This window comes from Xyrauchen texanus, chromosome 29, assembly GCF_025860055.1.
Source record: "Xyrauchen texanus isolate HMW12.3.18 chromosome 29, RBS_HiC_50CHRs, whole genome shotgun sequence".
NCBI classification, from domain to species: Eukaryota; Metazoa; Chordata; class Actinopteri; order Cypriniformes; family Catostomidae; genus Xyrauchen; species Xyrauchen texanus.
The window spans coordinates 35,631,639-35,653,153 of record NC_068304.1 but is presented as its reverse complement, the minus strand read 5'-3'; the positions used below and the strand labels follow the sequence as shown (position 1 = coordinate 35,653,153).

Below are 21,515 nucleotides of genomic sequence, written 5' to 3'. Positions count from 1 at the left end.
TGTACGGAGTGGTTCGACTCTCCCATCATCAAAACAAGATCTTGGCAAAAAAATTATGCAACTCTTGACGGACATAAATATTGTGACGTTGCATAAGGTTTTCGAAACAATGCCACTGCGAATGTGCACCGTAATCAGAGCTAAAGGTGGTCCAATGAAATATTAGAGTATCCAATTTTCTTTTTGGCCTGGCAGTGTACATATACTAAAGTGAATGTTAAAAGAAGGGTGTGGTTGAACTTACCCCAGTATGAAAAGTCTGAAATGTGACAGGTAGTTATATAGGCTTTTATGACCAGCTCGTTCCTGACCGCAACATAAAGTTTCAATCACCAAAATGCAATTAGAAAAATAGATTCATTGTAAATGAAGTCAAATTGACATGATAAGCAAAATAAACGTCAAGGGGTTCAAACAAAACAAACATCATATGGAGCTGGTAGTTGCAGGTGAGTTTCGAGCAGAGAGTTGTACCGGTGACTCCTCTGGAGAGTTGATCCTTCCCCCAAAGAGAGAGAGAAAAGAAAATGAGCAAAATGGGTAACTTCTATACACACCCCTAATTAAATCAATTACTCCCCCAGCCAACCAGCAACTGTCCCACTCAGCCACCATGGAACAGAGAGAAAAAGGCCTGGGTTGTAACAATGCCTAATAAGTAACTCTTTGACTTACAGGGATAGTTCACTAAATAGTCAAAATCATGTTATAATTTACTAACCCTTACATTGTTCCAAACCTGCATATGCCAAACCTGGAGATATTAGGCTGTGTGTTAGACACCATTTATATTCATTGCATCTTCTTTCTTCAAACAATGATAGGAAATGGGGACTGGGGCTAACCGACTGCTTAATATCTCCTTTTTGTGTTCCAAAACAGAAAGTCATGCAAGTTTGAAACATGAGGGTAGTGAACGAAAGTCAATTTGAAATTTTAAGTGAAATATTCCTTTAAGCAAGAAGACACTAAAGACCTAGAGACTGGAATGTGTAGTTTATAAAGTCATGGTTAAAAGACATTTGGGCTTTTTAGAGAGTATGACCGCTTCAAGACTTCTCACATTGATTTCAGCACCACGGACAGCGTTTAAGCAGCATTTAGGCCCAAAGACTCGAGCACTGACAGGCTTAAATGAAACCACAGAGTGAACGCGAGAAACTTTGCAAACAGGAAATTGCTCTGTCGCTTTGAGTGTCTGTGTTTTCCTTCAGCCGGGGGGAATAGAGGACATGGTGACACATTGCTCAGTCTAAAGGGTGATGAGAGACTCCAGGGTTGCCGCCTTGCAGGAGAGGATTGGCGGATTTGGAAGGATTTACAGAGAATCGGGGAAAGATGTTTATTATGGAATGAGTTCTTCTCACCTGTTTAAACTTTGCAGAATTGAAGAATGGATGAGATTTATGACTTCTTCAGTCCAAGCCTTCAAGAGTCTAGCAAGCTTTTTTTGTATTTATCTCACTTAATTATTTGGCTTCTCCAATTTGAATGTGTTCTTTCATATGTTTTTGTAAATGGCAAATGGTCTGCACTTATATAGAGCCTTTTTAACCTTAGTGGTTTTCAAAGCGCTTTACACTGTGACTCATTCACCCATTCACACACACATTCACACACCAATGACGGCAGAGCTGCCATACAAGGCGCTAGCCTGCAATTGGGAGCAACTTGGGGTTCAGTGTCTTGCCCAAGGACATTCTTTCTTTCTTTCTTTCCTGTCTTTTGCTTGTTTGTCTTTCATTCATTCATTCTTTGTCTTCTTTAGTTCATTAATTCTTTTTCATTTGTTCTTTCTTTCTTTTCTTTGTTTCTTTCATTATTCTTTTTTGTCTGTCAGTATTTTGTTTGATTTTTCCATTCGTTCGTTATTTCTTTTGTTTATTCTATTATACTTTCTTTTGTTCTTTTTTGTTCTTTCATTAGTTCATTCTTTTGCTTGTTTGTTCTTTCTTTTTTCTCTCTTTTGTGCATTTGATTGTTTATTCTTTTATTCATAAATTTCTTCTTTAGTTAATTTGTTATTTCTTTCTCTTACATTTGTTCCTCCTCATTATCTTTCTTTCTTTCATTATTTTTTTGGCTCTTTTATTCATACATTCTTTGTCTTTTCTCCTTTCGATTTTTTGTTTGTACATTTGTTCCTTCTTTTGCTGTTTTGTTTGTTCTGTCTTTTATTTCTCTGTTAATTTCTTTTTCTTTTTTTGTTCATATCTTTCTTTCATTCTTTCTGTCATATTGAATGATGATAGTATGTCTCTCTGTCATAATGGCACATTATATCTATCAAATATTCTTCATAGTAAATCTATTTATGAGTGCTGTGGAAAAGCTGCTATAAATCTCTCTGATCTTGAGGCATTCTGTTGTGGCATGTTTATTTCTTCCCCTGAAGTCATAATATTTTAGTAGAACATGCCATAAAGCAAACAAATAAGACAGATGAAACTACAGCCTTGACCTTTATTATGTTGCCATTAGCAGCTCTTGTTAAAACCACAGGCAATAGCACATCTCAGTAGCGCCTATACGGTCAGTTTCATTAGCAGATTAACAAACTTTTTGGATTAGCTTTAAACCAAAACATACTTTTGGCCTCAAAGAAAATGGAAAATGATTTCTCTAACTCAATGATAAATGTTCAGGTTTTGTTTAAAAGATCTAAACTATTAATGAGGACAAACTGTATTGCCTGAAAAGCCGACTCATTTCAATTTCCAAGGCAAAGTACTTATTATTTCATTTAGACCTCCAAAAAGTAGAAACTGCATATTTAGCTTATCTGAGAAAATCTTAAGTCAATACCGAAAGCTAAGGCAGCATTTTACTTTTAAAAACTTAAAGGAGTGCTTTTTCTGTGCCACTAGCAAAACTAAACTAAAATGCTTCAGTTTTTCCATAGGCGATCAAACAGGTAGTCCTATCCCAAACAGTGGATAGGGGTGGCCGTGGCCACCATGGACTGAAGCCTGGCCACCCCATTGGCCACCCCACACACAGTTGTCATTTTTTAGCACAAGACTTAACATGTACTGTACTCAAATTTCAGTGCCACCACAGACTGATTGCTGGCCCCTGCCAGGCCACCCCTGTGAAAAACTCCTGGCTCCGCCCCTGATCCCAAACTCATAATTTAGGTGCCGGGATGCTTAAATAAACAGAGCAATGTTTTGAAAGTGCCAAAGAGAAACAGTGTTTACTTTCAGGGGAATAAACCAATGTCTTACTTAAAGTTGTCTCTGCACAACAAGCTGGAAGAAGAAGAAAAATATTAACATTTAAAACATTATATCTTTCAGCTTTAAGTATTAAATGTTGAAACTTTTGCTTGCTTACTTTCTTTACTCACACATATTTTTAACAAGACATCAATTCATGTTATTTGAATGAAAAAAAGGCAAAAGATTTTAAATAAACTAGCAGTGTTTAGGATGTATGGCCCTCACAAAGATCAGTTTATGCCGATTGTAACAGATAACTTTAACCATTCTTGTAATAATATCATTTTCCTTCACATTTTGTCAGTCAGTATATTGTTGGTGTGATGTTAATTGTATTGAGGCTGTACTGTTGTCTGTAGTGCTGTGAGATCGTGTTTTTGGCTGTATCTGTGGAGTGACTGTCTATCAGCCCGTCTCACTCAAATTAATCCCCCAGTGAAGAAAAAGACATAAAGATGTGTGTGTTTGTGTGTGTAGACTGACCACAGTTGGCTTTGTGCCCTGTTTGGAGATTCAGTGGAGCAAATGACCATTTAAAGCAGTTGAGAAGCAACTTGCAACTCTTCTGGAGTATATGTGTGTGTGTGTGTGTGTTTATGTGGGTTTACTTAGCGTAAGGCACAATATTAGGGCCTAGATGTAAGATAAATCTTCTAGAGATTCAGAAGAGATCTCAACAATGTCTCAAATTGTGCTCAGATTTGCCAAAATCTTCAATCGAAGTCAAAGATCTCTATATGAATGCAAACATTTCTCATCAAATTCTTCTAAGACCAAATTATCTAAGCTATCCACATTCATTTTATAACTTTATACTCTTACTGTGTGTCAACAATTGTCACATTAGTGTCTATTTTTTATTTATTCAAAGGAGCATCTGTGTTTAACACTCCTCCCTCTTTGCAGCGAGTGCCATAACGCCACAGATCGTATAAAGGTCCGCGTATGGGATGAAGATGATGACATAAAATCTAGAGTGAAGCAGCACTTTAAGAAGGAATCTGATGACTTCCTGGGACAAACCATCATCGAGGTGCGGATGCTAAGTGGAGAGATGGACGTTTGGTACAATCTTGGTAAGTTCTGGGCCTTTACATTTCACTTCACCAACTATAAATGGATAGTTCACCCAAAAAGAAAAATCTTTCATCATTTTGTCACCCTTATGTAATTCCAAACCTGTTTGACTAATCAAACAAATGCTTTCAAATGCTAGGTTGAACAGAACACAAGTCTTCTAATTTCATACATGGCTGAACTATTAATTACCTTTTAACAAATTAGTTGAAAATAAGTTGAAAATATATTTCTTGGTCTTGTACATAGGCAAATGGCTTTATTGTTCCACAGAGAAACATTGCTGCTTCTGTTGATGGTTTATGTGTTGGATTGTGAGATTGTTTTCCTTGGCTTGGATGAGAAGCTTGTGGTTTTTAGAGCTGTGACTCGGGCCAAACTAAACCTCTCACAACCTCTCTCTCTCTCTCTCTCTCTCTCTCTCTCTCTCTCTCTCTCTCTCTCTCTCTCTCTCCTCCCTCCCTCCCTCTCTCTCTCTCACTCCATCTCCATCTGTCCTCGAAGCTGAGATGTGAGAAAGATCCAGACTCTAGATACAAGCTTGATTGGCTACTGAAGCCACTAACCAGACATCAATTAGAGCATTCAACTAAAAGCTATAAAGCTGGCATGTGGGGAGTCTTATCTACAAAGTGCCATTTTTTGCATTTAATGTTTAATACCATCTGCAGAATATCCCATCTGATTTAAAGTCAACATGAAACTTGACACTATTCACTTTCAAAAATGTTGCTGGTCTTACAGTGCAGGATTTATCAGTGATGCAATATTATAGAATTCTAAAGAAAAACAATGTTTGTTTTGATAATCATTCATCAAAATGGACAAAATCAAGTCCCACCCTAAAAAAAAATTTTCTCATTGAATATTTAGTTTCACTGAGAAATAGGTCACTTTGCAGAAGGAAAATGGGTTACGAATGTCGTTTCATGGTGATTAAAGGGATAGTTCACCCAAAATGAGTTACTCTTATGTCATCCCAGATGTGTATGACTTTCTTCTGAAGAACACAAACAAAGATTTTTAGAAGAATATTTCAGCCCTGTAAGTCCATACAATGCAAGTGAATGAAACTCCAAAAAGCATATAAAGTCAGCATCCATAATCTATATATTCAGAAGCTAAATGATAGGTGTGGGTGAGAAACAGATCAAAATTTTCCTTTTTTACTATAAATTCTCCTCCCTGCCCAGTAGGTGGTGATATGCACAAAAAATGTGAATCACCAAAAACAAAAGAAGGAGAATTTGAGAGTGAAATGGGAGATTTATGGTAAAAAAAAATATTTATATATTGATCTTTTTCTCACCCACACCTATCATATCACTTCAGAAGACATGGATTAAACCACTGGAGTTGCATGGATTACTTTTATGCTGCCTTTATGTGCTTTTGGAGCTTCAAAATATTGGTACCCATTCATTTGCATTGTAGGCACCTACAGAGCTGAGATATTATTTTAAAAATCTTAATTTGTGTTCTGCTGAAAAAAGAAAGTCATACACATCTGGGATGGCATGAGGGTAAATAAATTATGAGAGAATTTTCATTTTAAGTAGGGATGTCCCAATACTGGTATACTCATGTACTCATATACTCATGTACTGGTTCTCGCACTTGTAAAAATGCTCCGATACCAAAAAATTCTACCATCTACCATATACCAATATCATAATGTATACATTCAGCCCACAAATTAAGATCATGTTATGTCCTAGAGATTATTTATCTGCTGCGATTTGATGAGATACATATATATGTATAGTTTGCATGTAGTTCACGTGAGTGCTTGAGAATGTGTGGAGACAGTGTTGTGCTGATGCCAAATGTTCATACCTTTTAAGGCTCCACCTTGGCTCATACAGGGAAAACACCATCATGATCATTGCACACTCTCATTGTAGCAGATGACAGTAAACAGACTGCAAGAACGGAGTGGTGGTGGTGTAGTGGTCTAAGCATATAACTGGTAATCTGGTAATCAGAAGGTCGCTGGTTCGATCCCCACAGCCACCACTATTGTGTCCTTGAGCAAGGTACTTAACTCCAGGTTGCCCCAGGGGGATTGTTCCTGTAATAAGGGCTCTGTAGGTCGCTTAAAAAGCGTCTGCCAAATGCATAAATGTAAATGTAAATTCACATTGTAGCATGAGGCATATACAGAGTACATACTTATTTAATTAAATAGCAGCTGTGTGCGGTTTAATAATCACTTTGAGTCACGTAGCAACCGGCTTTTCTAGAGTGGAAATCTGCTGTCAAAACATCAGCGCTTACTTGGTCAAAACAACAGAAACATTTCAAAATAAAAGTTCAGTCAAAATGAAAAGTAAATTTATAGGAAAAAATATGACCGAAATATACTGTTAAGCTATCTTATTTCCACTGTACCATTACTACTACTACTACTACTACTATTACTATTAATAATAATAATAATAATAATAATAATAATAATAAATCAGTAGTAATTGTATTATAATTAAGTTGTATCTAACAACTGTGATGCTCTGTTATGCAGCACTTTATTTGACAAAATATAACTCCAGTGTTGTATTTTGGATTGTGCAGTGAAGTTTTGTATAAAAGCACTTAATTTGATAAAAAAATAATACAATATTATGTTGAAAATTAATTTTTATATTTTAATTGATAAAATTTATTTAAACACCATTTGGATGATGCAATTTAAATAAACTGTGGATTTTATGGAGAAAAAAAAAAAGGTATTGGACATAGGTATCAGTGAGTGCCAAAAATGAATTATTGGTACTTGCACTCGTTCTAAACAAAGAATTATATTGGGACATCCCTCCCTACATTTAATTTTAGCTATAAAACAGCTCCTGTATCCAGAATTCAATGCACATGACTAAAATTAAAGACATTTTGACTTAAGGCAACTTTGGGCAACTGTGTGACCTGGGGTCAGATTTGTCAAAATAGAACATGAACGCAAGCTGATGAGTCAGAGAGATGAGACCTTGCAGCTCAAATTCTGTTCAATATCTCTCGCTCATTCTGTTTTTATATATTTTTGTATATCGTCTATTAAAAAACTTACAGCATTTAGACATTTTCATTGAATAAACAATAAACATTGTTTAGTATGTTTTTAAAGCAATTTGAATTATGGGGACACTAGAAATGTCCTCATAAATCACATTTATAGCATAATCCCCTTGTAATTATGTTTAATGTCCTCTTAACCCCCCCCCACACACACACACTCACTTATTTCTCTGTTCCTGCTTTTGTTCTCCCCTGCAGAGAAAAGAACAGATAAGTCAATGGTGTCGGGGCCATCCGACTGAAGATCAGCGTTGAGATGAAAGGAGAGGAGAAGGTGGCTCCACCACACGGGCAGTACACATGTTTACACGAGGTCAGTGTGACATCAACAGTCCTTACTGTGGCAACGCAAACAGTGCTAAAATCAAATATTAATACTGAATCTCAAGAAAACAGTCAGGAAATTTTTCTGCTCATCATATTTAAACCCAAAATGTAACATAAACATCTAATCTTTAACTTCGGTTCCACATAGGTACCACAGGAGAGTTGTCAATTTTGTCTTCTTTTTTTTTTCAAAAGTCATGTAGATTCCAACAATAGTGTGATATCCAACACATCTCAAATGTTATGTTGTGTTCAATAGAATTCTGTGGTGTAAATGACGGTGATGGAAAAAGCATTTTTGAAATAAAACAGTTGACTCAGTTGTCTAATTTCTTAGCAAACATTTGCTGTATCCTAAAATAAATAAAAACACTAAAAAGGAATGTTTTCACCCTTTTTTCATAATTTGGCAAAATTACTTTTGCAATACTTCCTTTCAAACATGCTCTTTACCGACACTTTTATCGACTAGTATGCAAATTTTTTGAAAAAGTCTTGATTACGTGAAACGTAACCCTGGTTCCTTGAGTGGGAACGAGATGCTGCGTAATCGCATTGGCACATGCCCTGAGTGTCAAGTGGTCTGAAGCCCTTGTTCAATCACGCCAATTTATTTGCTGGTGGCGCTTAAGCGACGCCCCTAGGGAGCTATATCACGGGCTCCATAAAAGCGCTCGCTTTGGTGCCATCGGGTTCGATTTTCTGCAGGAAGGCACAAGCCTATGCAGCTGCTAGAGAGTATGGCCAGCTTACGCAGCGTCTTGTTCCCACTCAGGGAACCAGGGTTACGTTTAACGCAACCGAGACGCTACATTTCATAGGAACTCGAGCTGCGTAATCTCATTGGGAACGATATACATTCACACCAAGCGAATTCTAGCTGCCAACTGTCTACGCCCGTGTGGCAAGCATATAGCTGTACACAAGCAAGATAAAGTGTCTGGATAAACAGAGAAGATTATGAGTTTACTCATATTGTAAAATCTAACAAATTTATTTGGAGAGGACCACCCTATCCAAAGGATGCACCTGTAGCCAAAGCCCATGAGGATGCCATGCTCCTAGTAGATTGGGCTCTTATACCCGAAGGCATAGGTAAACCGTGTGCTTCATAAGCATTAGTAAGCCAATAAAACACAGAAACACCCCTGTTTCGGCCACCAAAGCAAACAAACAACTGTTCTGACTTACACCACTGACTAGTACAGTCAACATAAACTTGCAACATCCGAACTGGGCAAAGCATATGCAATATTTCATGCTCCTCTGACTCAAATGGGGGAGGATAGAAAGAGTGAAATGATGTAGAAAGACCTTGGGCAAATAGCCCAAACGAGGTCATAACACCAGTCCTAAAATAAGAGATTGATTGAAAGGGGCATGCAAATCACGAACCCTCTTAAACGATGCCAATGCTACTAGCACGGCCATTTTAAAAGTCAGAAACTTATAGCAACTGCCAAGGGCTCAAACGGAGGACCCAAGAGTACCTCTAAAACAGCAGATAAATTCCATAAGGGTACCCAGCACATAAAACAAGAGACAAGAGAATGTCTACCGACAGAGACTACATTGATAAGTGCATGCTCAGCCGCTACAGTGGTAACATAGTCTTTAAGTCTTGCCGAGGCAACCCCGGCCCCATAAAGCTCTTGCAAAAAAATCCAGCACTGTACTGTCAGGTCAGTGAACTGGATTTTCACCTTGCCCTATAGACTAAAAACCAAAAATACACCACTAGAATGTATAAAGCTTCCTAGCTGATGGAGCTCTAGTATTCCTCCCTGGTGATTAATATAGGACATCACCGTCCTATTGTCCGACTGGATGAGGACATGGCTGCCCTGAATCTCCGGTAGGAAAATCTTTAATGACACCAGCACTGTGGACATCTCCAAACAGTTTATTTGCCAATATTGCCCCTGTAAGCTGGATGACCCTTGTATGCAGCGCCCCAACCCATGGAGCAGGTGTCTGTCGTTATAACTTTGCGGCGACACATCTGTCCCAACAGAATGCCCAACATCAAAAGACGGATCCATTTCTATAGTAACAGAGTTCGGTAGCACAGAATTCTGTTACCACTAGATGGTGCACTTTGCTTACTTTCAGTGACTTTCCCAAAAACAGTGGCACAGCGGAGGGAATCCTTCGCTCCTCTAATACTGTGGCTGGTTGAAGGGTATTTGAAAATGTTTTACTTTATTGTATTAAGGCATAAATGATGAGCACCCAGAATGTATCTACAGCAGGGAAGCTGACAGAATAAACCTTTTTCCTGGTATTTGAATGGGGAAAAGTGTATGAACATTGGGGGAATGTTAATTTCAAAAACACGTTTGCCACAACGGCCCCTGCATTGCTATGGGTGGACAACGTGTCGTTCACTGTATGTTTTGTGTACACTTGTGCTCGATGAACATCAAATTCTGTTATGCATGTATCGAAACCCATGGTCATGGAGACAGCACTGAATCTGATCAGGCAGTTATAAAAAAGCAGTCATTCTGATGTATTTATAGCAGAGGTTGCCAGATGAAACTGAATCATATTCTGGTTGTTGGATGTTCATGGCATGTACAATGAACGAACTCATCCTGATACTGACCGAAGGGCAAACAGGAGAGAAACAGATAAGTTTATACGGTCCAATTACATTCACTGAATAGGGGCTCATCCTTCATTACACAGCAAGCCCGTCAGGCTCATGTGTAGACCTACTATATTTTTTATCATACATTGAGTTATATTATGCATGCATCGAGACCCTTGATCGTAGAGGCAGAGGAAAAACTCAAGCTGACGATACTTAATGCTCGTTCGCCAGCATCATTTACAGGAGAGACTGAGCTAAATTGGTATACTGAAAAAATGGGTTAGAACTAAATCGGTTGGGGGAACAACACGTAGTACCCAGATAGTGTGAAACACACTCGTGGACAAAAGCATCACCTTGACCAACTAGTTCCCAAGCTCGAGCCACAGGGGAAAAATTAAGGAAATTACCGAAAAATTACTCCAAACCGAGCCGATATTAGCTCAAAGTATTCCTTAACTCGATGCACTTAGTTTGACTGTGAAACCATCGTGTGCAGATCCAACAGCTGACTGGAAAGAATGACATCCATGCCGCTAACGAAAAATCGAGCAAAGATAGGAGTGCAGGTCTCTCGTCTTGCTAGAATGCCTGTGTGGTCCACAAACAAGTGAAAGACATAAAAAATACCTTGCATCTCCTGATAGCATCCAGAAAAAAGAATGGCACCAACGAAGTGCCCGCACGTTGGTTTGCCATCACTCCGTCAAGGAATATTCTCTTATTCCAGCCCCCTCGTTCTGTGGCCGGGCTCACCGGTCCATGCATGATCCCCACCACTGTGAGCAATACACTTCGAATGGGGAGGGGAGAGAGAGAAAGTCAGAGGCTGCTCCTCCATTGCGTTATTCATGTACATTCTCCCAGAACAACACAGAAAAGGCAATAGGGACAAAGGGGCCAATTTGTTTCCTTCAACGACAAATTCTCTCATACAGTGTTTTTTAATAGTGCCGTCTCAAGACACACATGGTAACTCTTTTGCATGCTTGTTTATCAGAAAATGGCCGCTGAGCTAGGCCTCAGAGCATGTCCAATGAGACTCAAGCTTTAGCTAAAGGGGAGGGCAACAAACATGAGGAAGAATCCAATGGCATCACTTAAGCGCCACCAGCCAATAAATTGGCATGGTTTTACAAGGGCTTCAGACTACGTGACACTCAGGGTGTGTCCCAATGCGATTACGCAGCTCGAAATTGTAAAATTGTTTGGTGTGGTGGAAATGATGGCGAAGACATTTTTAGGATAGTCATAACTTTTGATACATTTATAGAAATATTTTTTCACATAATTTTCACATACGTATTGAAGTGGTTCATGTTTATTTCAGTCTTTGTTTATAATTGTTTTTGCTATGTAATAATTTCTATGGAATTTAATTTTGAAAGTATGGATCTGGGACAAGGCCAAAACAATAAAATCGTGTTTGAAAAGTATAAAATAAAATAAAAGATGAGGGCCTTGTAAAAAGCTTTGGGTACACTTTACAATAAGGTTTAGATTGATTCTTATTATTTCTTAACATGGCTCATTTTTTATCTTTTGTTCTTGTGACATGTGCAGAATCTCTTCCATTATCTGACGGAGGTGAAAAACAACGGAGTGGTTAAGATTCCAGGGGTCAAAGGTGACGATGCTTGGAAGGTTTATTTTGATGACGTGTCTCAGGAGATCGTAGATGAATTTGCGATGCGTTTTGGTGTGGAGTCCATCTACCAGGCCATGACGTGAGTAAAGAGCTCTTTTCCTCCGTCATGCCACTATTTTTTGCTCTCTTTTTGACTTTGATCAGTTTGATTACAAATAAGTTTGTCATCTTATATCCTAACTGTTGAGTTCTGCTGATGACTATCTGCAGATTTTAAAAGTCATGGGGGAATTCACTAAGCATGATTGCGTTGTTTATTTACACACACCGTCTGCATTGTTTTAGCTCCCATTTTTTAAAGGAATTATACAAAAGAATTATATACAAATTCTAGATAGATCAGGTAAAAGGCGATCCACGCAAATAATGCTGACATTGCAAGAAGGATTTTGTCCAATAGAATTACAATAACTCAAATGGTCATATCACTTTTTTTTATTTTTATATAATATGCACATACTGTACATATTTAGAAAAATTAATCCTTAATTATCTTTTATTTTTGGCCACTGAATGGGGATTCTAAGTATAACACATTGTATTCCAAGTTACTGAACTGTAAGCAGCTGGTTGCTCATATACTGTACACACTACAGGTCTTGCATTGCAATGTGCTGGTATTTAACACTCGCGTCTGCATCTCATGGTGCGGAAAGATGATGCTTGGTATTTTTCACGACTGATGCTTATTGTGCTTCAACAGGAATTTATGAAAGCCTTGTTTTCCATGGAGCTCTATGAGTCTGCCAATGACATACGATCATATGCGAACATGATGGCTTTATAAATCACACTGTTTTGCCAGAATGACCGTAGTCTCGAGTGAAAAACTGTCAGCCTTAGCTATTTCTCTCTCTCTCTCTCTCTCTCTTTCTTGCTCACTTGCTCTTTCTCAGATGGCCATTTGGAAGGAAGTTATTAATTTGGGGCCCTAATTTGTGGCACTCTGCTCAAAGGGCCCTTTACCCTCATTATTGCATCTGTAGTTTATCATCGGAACTGTCTTACTCTCTATATTTTTATCTCTCTATCTCTTTTCTTATTGTACTATAGGGTCTCTAAAATCTCACAAAGATATATACAGGTTATATTTCAGCCCAAAATGAAATGAAACAAATTAGAATTTATATTTTACGTAAAGAAAATAGTACTTACGTAAAGAAAATAGACCATTAAGATTATTTTGTATTGTGATATTATTATTATCATGTAAATTACATATAAATTCTCATTACCGTAATGTGAAAAATCATATTCTCATTACTGTAATGCAAAAAATGAAAATTATCCTGTCAGAATGCGATTTCAAATCAGCATAAATACAATTTAGAACAAAATTTCAGCCATCAAACTGTACTGGGCATTTTTTTTTATATATATATATATATCCTAATGACAGTGGGATAATTTGCTGTTTCACATTTGTTGTTAATAATCAAACTCCTGACAAAAAAAAACTCACAAAAGTTTCAGAATCAATGTGAGGAAAATTCCACATATACTGTATGTTGCAACATGGAGTTCTGGATAAAAACTACTAGATGGCAAATTATAGATAAAGTACTGATGGCAAATTTCCACTGAGGTAAGTCGCTAGACGACGTGTGAATCGTGGCTGAATTTAATTTGTTGACAGTTTGTACTGTATATCTTTGATTTAAATCACTCAGGCTGCTTACATTAATGAGTGTTGGATTATTATTCTTTCAATTTCAATTTAAACCATCTAATAATGCTGATTCTAATAAAGTTGCCAGCCAATTGGCAGGTAAACTCACTTTATTTACTCACCAAAGCCAATTCTTACTCACATTTGGTGCGTGGCAAGTGTTCATTTTGGATTCCGCAGTATTTCTTGCTGACCCAGAGAGACTTTTTATTCTGCTACTCAGTCGATTTCTGACTCTTAAAACATCAACTGATTTGTGTTTCTGTTTTAGTGTAATGGAAATTAATTCATTTTATAAATGATAGTCCTCCGCACAGAGCTACCAGTGGAACTGACCCAAATGATTTGAACTAGAATTAATTATACACCTTTATATGCACATATTATGTTTTTAGCATAGATTAAGTAGTTTCTAGTTTCTTATTATGTATGAAACATTGTATGTTTTAATGAACCTATTAAAGTCTACTATTAATGTATGCATGCAGTGGAAGGTTTTTTGCATGTGTATCTGTTGCATATGCATGTGGTCTCATTTGCAGGTTTAACTTAAAACCTGAGGTACGGGAATTATCATATCCGGAGTGCCACTGGGCTTTTTTCTAAAGCTCCAGAGATCCTCATGTTTGTCCCAATGACCTTTTTTGTCTGCCCTATAATCATAAACAAAGTCATGTGATCTGTCCCTGATGTTATTAGAGATGCAGCCCATATTTTCTGCCATTCGGCAGTTTCTATTGTTGAATGGGAGATAATGATTTCAGAGTGAAATTGTTGGCCATCAGCAGTATGTTTGTTCAGAAAACACATTACAATAAGTTGGAGCCTGTTTGAAGCTTTCTGGGAGAAGATGAAGTCTAGGAATGGGAATCATAAGGAATATAATGAATTTACTGTAACAATTCTGCTTTTGATTCCTCATATTGATTATGGTTCCTTAACTATCCCATTAATGGTGCTGCAAAAGTCCTAAAAGCTTGTTTGGTCTATTTGCTCATCAAAAATATTAAACATAATAATTATTACTATACATTTGGTAACATATTTTAATTATTTTTAAATGTTATTTAATAAAAGTGGCATTTATTACAACGTACCATACACACTTACAATGCAACTCTATCTACCACAAAATAAATGGTCCAATTTGTAACCCTACTGTTCATAATAAAAATTCCCAACCCTAAGGTGCCATTCACCCAGGACACGTTCTTGCATTCAAAACCAGCAGGATGCAGCAAAGCGGAGTGGAGCAGAAGTTTTTAACTTGAATAGTTTTTAACTTTACAATTCCAAAATTATGATGCTCATGGCACGAGATGCTAAAAAACGGTCAAAAGACGTCCGTCTAGTACATGTTTCCTAATGCAATAATAATAATAGCAAAGACTGTGTGAATGACCCCTAATAAAGATGAAGATACTTCAAAATATCACAGTAACTCGTTTCCACACAATGCTACAGATATTGATGCTGCGTGGAAATTTAAGACCCAGATTGTAGAGATTCACATAAAGGTTAAACAAGACAGCAGCTAGAGAGAAAAGACAAGTCAATACTCGCAGCCAGATCTTATTTCCCTGATTTACAGTGGACCTCCACGGACCACTGGAGCAGAAAGGAAAGGATTTTAAAAATGAGGAAAGAGCAAATGGTTCCAGGGAGAAAGGAAAGGAAGCTGTTACCAGGCAACAGGAAGTCAACACCTTCAATCAGTTATCATTCTGGTTTAGCTAGGAGCATCTTTCAGTCGAGTCTGCAACAGAAAGACAGAAATAGAGAGCGAGGAGAGAATAACTTCTCAACTTTTATTGCAGGCATAATAATTCTTCATTCCCTGTGTGTCATGATGGGGGGCATTCAGGCTCAGAGGTCATGCTACCAAAACTAATGAGATCCAAATCAATGTCTGCAGGCACTTGCGTTAAAATCATTTCTGTCCGCCCATTTCTGGACTTATATCACCACAACACACAGCTTCATTTCCTGCACTTACTACAAATGAGTGCTTCCCAATGCAGAAATGTGAGGCTTTTCTATTTAGTTAAAAACTGAGGGACATTTTGACATGCTTTTTTATCCTGGAATATTATTTTAATGGCATCTCTTCTAAATAGCATGTAGATGCTCTCTTTCAGTCAGTCAGTGTGGATTAAGTTAATGGGTGTGTTTTGAGCCAGTGGGTGTTTTGTCAGGGATGTGGTTTCAGGAAATAGGTGTGGATTTACTTAGTGGGTGTGGTTTCATTCAGTGGGTGTGGTTTCATTCAGTGGGTGTGGTTTGAGTGGGAATTGTTTCAGTCAGTTGGTGTGGTTTAAATCAGTGGTTGTGGTTTAAAGGGTTAGTTCAACCAAAATCCTCTCATGATTTACTTGCCTTTAAGCCATCCCAGATGTGCATGACTTTCCTTCTTCAGCACAATGAAAGGATTTGACCTATCGATTTGCTTCAGAAGACATTAATTGATCGCCTGGAGTAGTGTGGATTACTTTTATGCTGCCTAAATATGCATTTTGGACCTTCAAACAGCCAGCAGCCTGATGGCACCCATTTACATGCATTGTATGGACAAACTGAGCAGAAATCTGCTGGAAAAAATTCCACTTCGGTTCTGCTGAAGAAGAAAAGTCATACACATATGGGATGGCATAAAAGTAAGCAAGTCATGAGGGAATTTTCATTTTTGGGTGAACTGACCCTTTAAGTGGACGTGGTTACTCTCGGGGGTGTGGTTTCAGTCAGGGGTTGTGTTTTTAGTTAGTAGGTGTGGCTTCAGGCAGTTTATCCTCCAATATACAGTATACTTGGTGTACACATCTGTTAAGGTATATTCAGCATATTGTCCAGAAAAGTACCCATAAATCCTGCTCTCGGTAAATTTATCACAACAGTTACTTACATTTAGAAAACTATCAACTATTTTGTCTGCTTTGTCAATAGATTTGTTTAATGAAAATTAATTCCATCTAAACGCAGAACTTGTGTTTGTGTCCTGCTCTGTTTGTAGTCTAAACAACGTATTTACCTTGATACCTGATTATATACCATGAGGAGAGAAAAATATGTTTATATTGACCTTTTGTTTTTTTGTAACATTCAACAAGACAAATAGCACTGAGGTGTTTTTGTGTCTCAGCAGTACACGTGTGAGATGCTGTATTGCTCTGAGGTGTGTGTGTGTGTGTGTGTGTGTGTGTGTGTGTGTGTGTGTGTGTGTGTGTGTGTGTGTGTGTGTGTGTGTGTGTGGTTTTGTGTATAAGCCCTGCAGGCCGGGTGCTATTTATAGTGATGTGTGATGTCTCTCTTCTCTTTTTTCTATCTCTTTATATCTTTCTTTAATGAATCTCCTCTAACATTGGCCAATGTTACCTCACAATTTCCTGTGCTGCCCTGCAGCTGAACATGAGAGCAGAACTGTGTTTTGCAGCCTGTTCATTTTTACTATATCAGATATTTCACTCAGCACATTTTATATCTGCATATCTAACATGATAATCTGTATATGTGTCATGTCCTTAGTTATTTTTTTCTTATGTTGGTGATGCTAAAATGTCTTAGTACCATGTCATTTTTAGATTATAGTAGTCATTTATAAGGGAATTTAGGAAATGCAGACATATACGCTGTTTGGAAATCTAGAGGGGCTGCCTACGGAGGCAGTATTATTTAAGGCTTCTTACTATAGTTGTGCTCCTGACACGAAGGATGTTCCAAAAGGTAGGGAACTTATGCTTCCACCTTAGCTACCTTGTTATGGCCAAACACTGAAACAGTTGGTGGCGTAGTGGGATAAAGCACATAACTGGTAATCAGAAGGTCACTGGTTCGATCCCCACAGCCACCACCATTGTGTCCTTGAGCAAGACACTTAATCCATGTTGCTCCGGGGGGATTGTCCCTGTAATAAGTGCACTGTAAGTCGCTTTGGATAAAAGTGTCTGCCAAATGCATAAATGTAAATGAATATATTTTATTTAATTCTGAAAAAAATCAAGGTTTGATGATGGTTAACATGGTGCTTTAGGAGGCAGCTTCCAATGCGGGTGGTAAGCTGTGAGGTAGCTCATGAGATTTTGGAACAGAGCTATTGTCTGTATTCTGAAGTACATTTTTAATATTGCTGTTGTAATTTTGGTGCTCATAAACTTACATCTAAAGATCAAAATACAATTATGACAGTTTTTTCATTGTTTAGCTGCTTATGAGTGCTAAATGAGTTTTAATGACTAAATCTAACATCTGCCTCTCTGTTCCTCTCACTTTTTCAGTCATTTCTCGTGTCTCTCATCGAAGTACATGTGTCCCGGTGTTCCCGCGGTGATGAGTAACCTGCTTGCCAACATAAATGCTTATTTCGCTCACACTACCACGGCAACCACCAACATCTCTGCCTCCGATCGATTCGCTGCGTCCAACTTTGGGGTTCGTCAGTTTCACTGCAATGGGATGGATTGGCTGATGGATAGATGAATGAATAAATGAATGGATGAATAATTGAATTGGTGGATAGATAGATTTTTTAATGAATAAATGCATAAACGAACAAATGAGCAAATAAGCAAAGGACAACTGGAACTAACTAATTAACGAACAAAGAACCAAATGTACGAACAAATGAACAAGCAAAGGAATGCATAAAAGGATGGATGAACATATGACCAAACAGACAGTCAGACAGATGGATGGATGAGTGCATGAATGGATGAATAAACAGCAGAATGAATGACAAATGCACAGACAGCTGGAGGAATAAACGAATAAATACGGACATATTCATTACATGCATGAATGAATGAACAAATGGATGAATGCATGAAACAATGCAGGGGTGAATAAATGTGTGGATGATTGCATTAATGAATGGGTGAATGCGTGAATGGAAATATAATTGATTGTGCGGCTGATTCCATGTATATACGGATGAATGGGTGGATGATTGCATTCATGCATTAACTGATAGATAGACAAATGATTGCATGAATAAATGAGTGAATATATGACTGGATAAACAGTATAATTGAATGCAATCGGATGAATGGATATGGATGATTTCATGAATAAATCAGTTAATGTTCTTTATGAATGGATGCATTTTTTTGGATTGATAGTATTTTGTTTTTTATCTTGTTTTTCTGCAGAGAGAGAAGTTTGTTAAACTCCTGGATCAGCTGCACAACTCTTTGAGGATCGATCTCTCCAAGTATCGAGTGAGTAAAAGCAGCTCTCAGCCACCCATCATCCCTCCTGATGTACTGTAAACTTACGGCTCATTCCAATACGCTGCTAGAGATAGATTCTCCTTTTCACTGTGATTGAAAAGAAAACAAATCTATTATTCATCCCCATGGATATCATATAACCTCTCCATCACCTTTAGTGATCCCTTACCTTCATTTTGAGATTCAGTTGCTTTACACGCTATTTATGGAAAAGGCATGATGTTTCTTTTATGCACAGCAGCGATTTGAGAAAGTAGCTGATAAAAAAAATCAAAGATTGTCTTTGACTCATGATGCTTGTCTTGCTTTTATACGAATTACAATGCCTCACTAAATATATAATAGCAGAAAATGTCTCTGAATCATACAAAATTATTACTGTACTTTCTTCTACAAGGTTGTATTGAGTCATGTAGCGCATTTTAGACTGTTACTACAATCGCAGAATTCTCTTGGACATGGTGCAGTCCATCTATACACCAGAGCCTATCTCAGTCTGTGAGCTACAACTCACACACTTTCCACTGGCAGTCATCCAGGGAATTCTGTGCCCTTGTTACCTGCTGCTGCTATCCCGTCAGCTTCGAGGCAACACATCCTGACAGTAATACACTGCAGATCTGCTGGGGCTCTGTGGATCTGACCGTAATGAAATTCTGATGCAAAGTGAGTTTGGTTTTCCTTATAGCGGTGGATGGATTCGGCCGAGGCAGCTTTTGTACCTCAGTAGTGTTTGTAGCCCCTCGTCTTTATTAGAGGAATTTTCACCATAGGATGCTTGGTTGTCTACATCATTCTGAAGTTCTGTTGCACACAGACAAAGATACTGTACATCACATTATAATTAGCAAGGCCGTCTACATTCTATTCAGCTCATGACAATGCAATGCAACGTGTTTGCAGTTGACAGGCACTATTTTTGTTGTGCTGCACAACTACTCCTGACACTTTATTTGCATTGACTTATGCTGGTTTGGTGCTGGTCTAGGCTGGTTAATGCAAGTGTAGGCAGGTTTATACTGGTTAGTGCTGATCTAAGCTGGTTTATGATGGCTAGTGCTGATCAAGTTCTATGCTGGTTGGTGCTGGCTAAGGCTGGTTTAGGCTGGTTTTGGCTGGTTAGTGCTAGTTTATGGTGGTCTATGCAGATTTATGACTGTTGGTGCATGTCTAGACTGGTTAAAGCTGGTTATTACTGGCTTATGCTGGTTTGTGCTGATTAGTGCTGTTTTATGATGGTGTAGGCAGGTTTGTGCTGGTTTATGCTGTTAGTGCTGTGTGGAGCGGAGGGGGGGCGCGCCCGGTCCCCAATCGGCCTGATGAGGCGCGCGAGGGATAAAGGCGGCCGGTGACGATGGTTCGAGAGAGAGAGAATTATGGGCATGTCCGTCGTGTGTGTTTGTTTATGTGTTTTGGTTTAAGTTTTCATTAAATTATCATTTTTATTGACAAGCCGGTTCTCGCCTCCTCCTTGCCCATCCTTGAGCTATTTTACATGCTGGTACAGTATGTGCTTTGAAAGAAGGTTTAAGCTGGTTATTGCTGGTTTATGCTGGTAATTGCTGTTCTAGGAATAATTATGCTGGTTGATGCTGGTTTATGCTGACATAGGCAGGTTTGTGCTGTTTATGCTGATGCAGGCTGGCTTATGCTTGTTATTGCTCTTATGTTAGTCTAGGCTTGCTTTTGCGGGAAGCGCTGCTCTAGGAAGGTTGATGCTGGTTAGTGCTGGTTTGGTGCTGGTCTTGGCAGGTTTATGCATGTTGTTGGTGCCGGTCTGGGCTGGTTTACACTGGTGAGCTCTGTTTTGTGCTGATCTAGGCAGGTGCATGCTGGGTAGTACTGGTTTGTGCTGTTTGAGGCATGTTGGTACTGGTCTAAGCTGGTTTATGCTGTTAGTGCTGGTTTGGAGCTGGTCTAAGCTGCTTTTTGCTGGGTAGTGCTGGTCTAGCTAGTGGACCAGCATAGTCATATTGCTCACCCGCAAACTGGTGAAGCTGTTTTTCTGGTAATTCAAAATAACCAAGGAAGTCTTGCTGGTTAAGGTAGTTGAAAAGCCTTGTTAGAACACCAGCACACCTGCAACCCATACTGTGGTCCAGCATTACAAACACAACATATGCTGGTGACCAACTATGCTATGCTATTTTATTTTACACAAGTCACATTGCAAAAAAATAAAATACATATGCCATTTTTCTAATTAGAATTAAATATGTCAGATTTCACATGATTTTCACTGTCCACACTTTCATCCAAAAACAGATCTGGGTAATTTATGAGGGAAAGTGTTAGATTTGCATCACATTCAGTTGCAGCATGAATGCACACGTAGCATTTTAAAGTTAAACTTAATCTAAATAGATTTTACTGATATTATTTGATGTTTGTAAGTCTGTACTTGGTTAAAATGCTTGTTTTCTAACACCTCATATATTTGTTTGGGTTCTTTTTCATTATTGTTGTTGACAAACAGCTCTACCTCTCTATTACGCACTGTGAATAAAAAGCAAGCAGTGAAACAAAAGACACGAGTTACAGCAGCTTTCACGCTCTGCCATTAATAATACCACCGCAAGCCTTCTTCAGGTCTTAACAGAGAATATCTCACATCTTTTTACAACTGCAGGAGTATTTCTTCGCTCTCACAAAATCACAAAACCATTAAGTATCCGTCTGTTTTTGC

The 21,515-nt window shown here is 38.2% G+C and overlaps 1 protein-coding gene across 1 annotated transcript in view; it reads left to right on the top strand.

The window, feature by feature from the left end:
- LOC127622987 (protein unc-13 homolog C-like) overlaps window positions 1–21,515 on the top strand; it is a 163,657-nt gene that overhangs the window by 32,033 nt on the left and 110,109 nt on the right. The window contains 6 exon segments of the mRNA XM_052097209.1: window positions 4,128–4,297; window positions 7,569–7,592; window positions 7,595–7,683; window positions 11,857–12,020; window positions 17,879–18,032; window positions 18,749–18,817. Coding sequence (XP_051953169.1) covers window positions 4,128–4,297; window positions 7,569–7,592; window positions 7,595–7,683; window positions 11,857–12,020; window positions 17,879–18,032; window positions 18,749–18,817 — 670 coding nt within the window.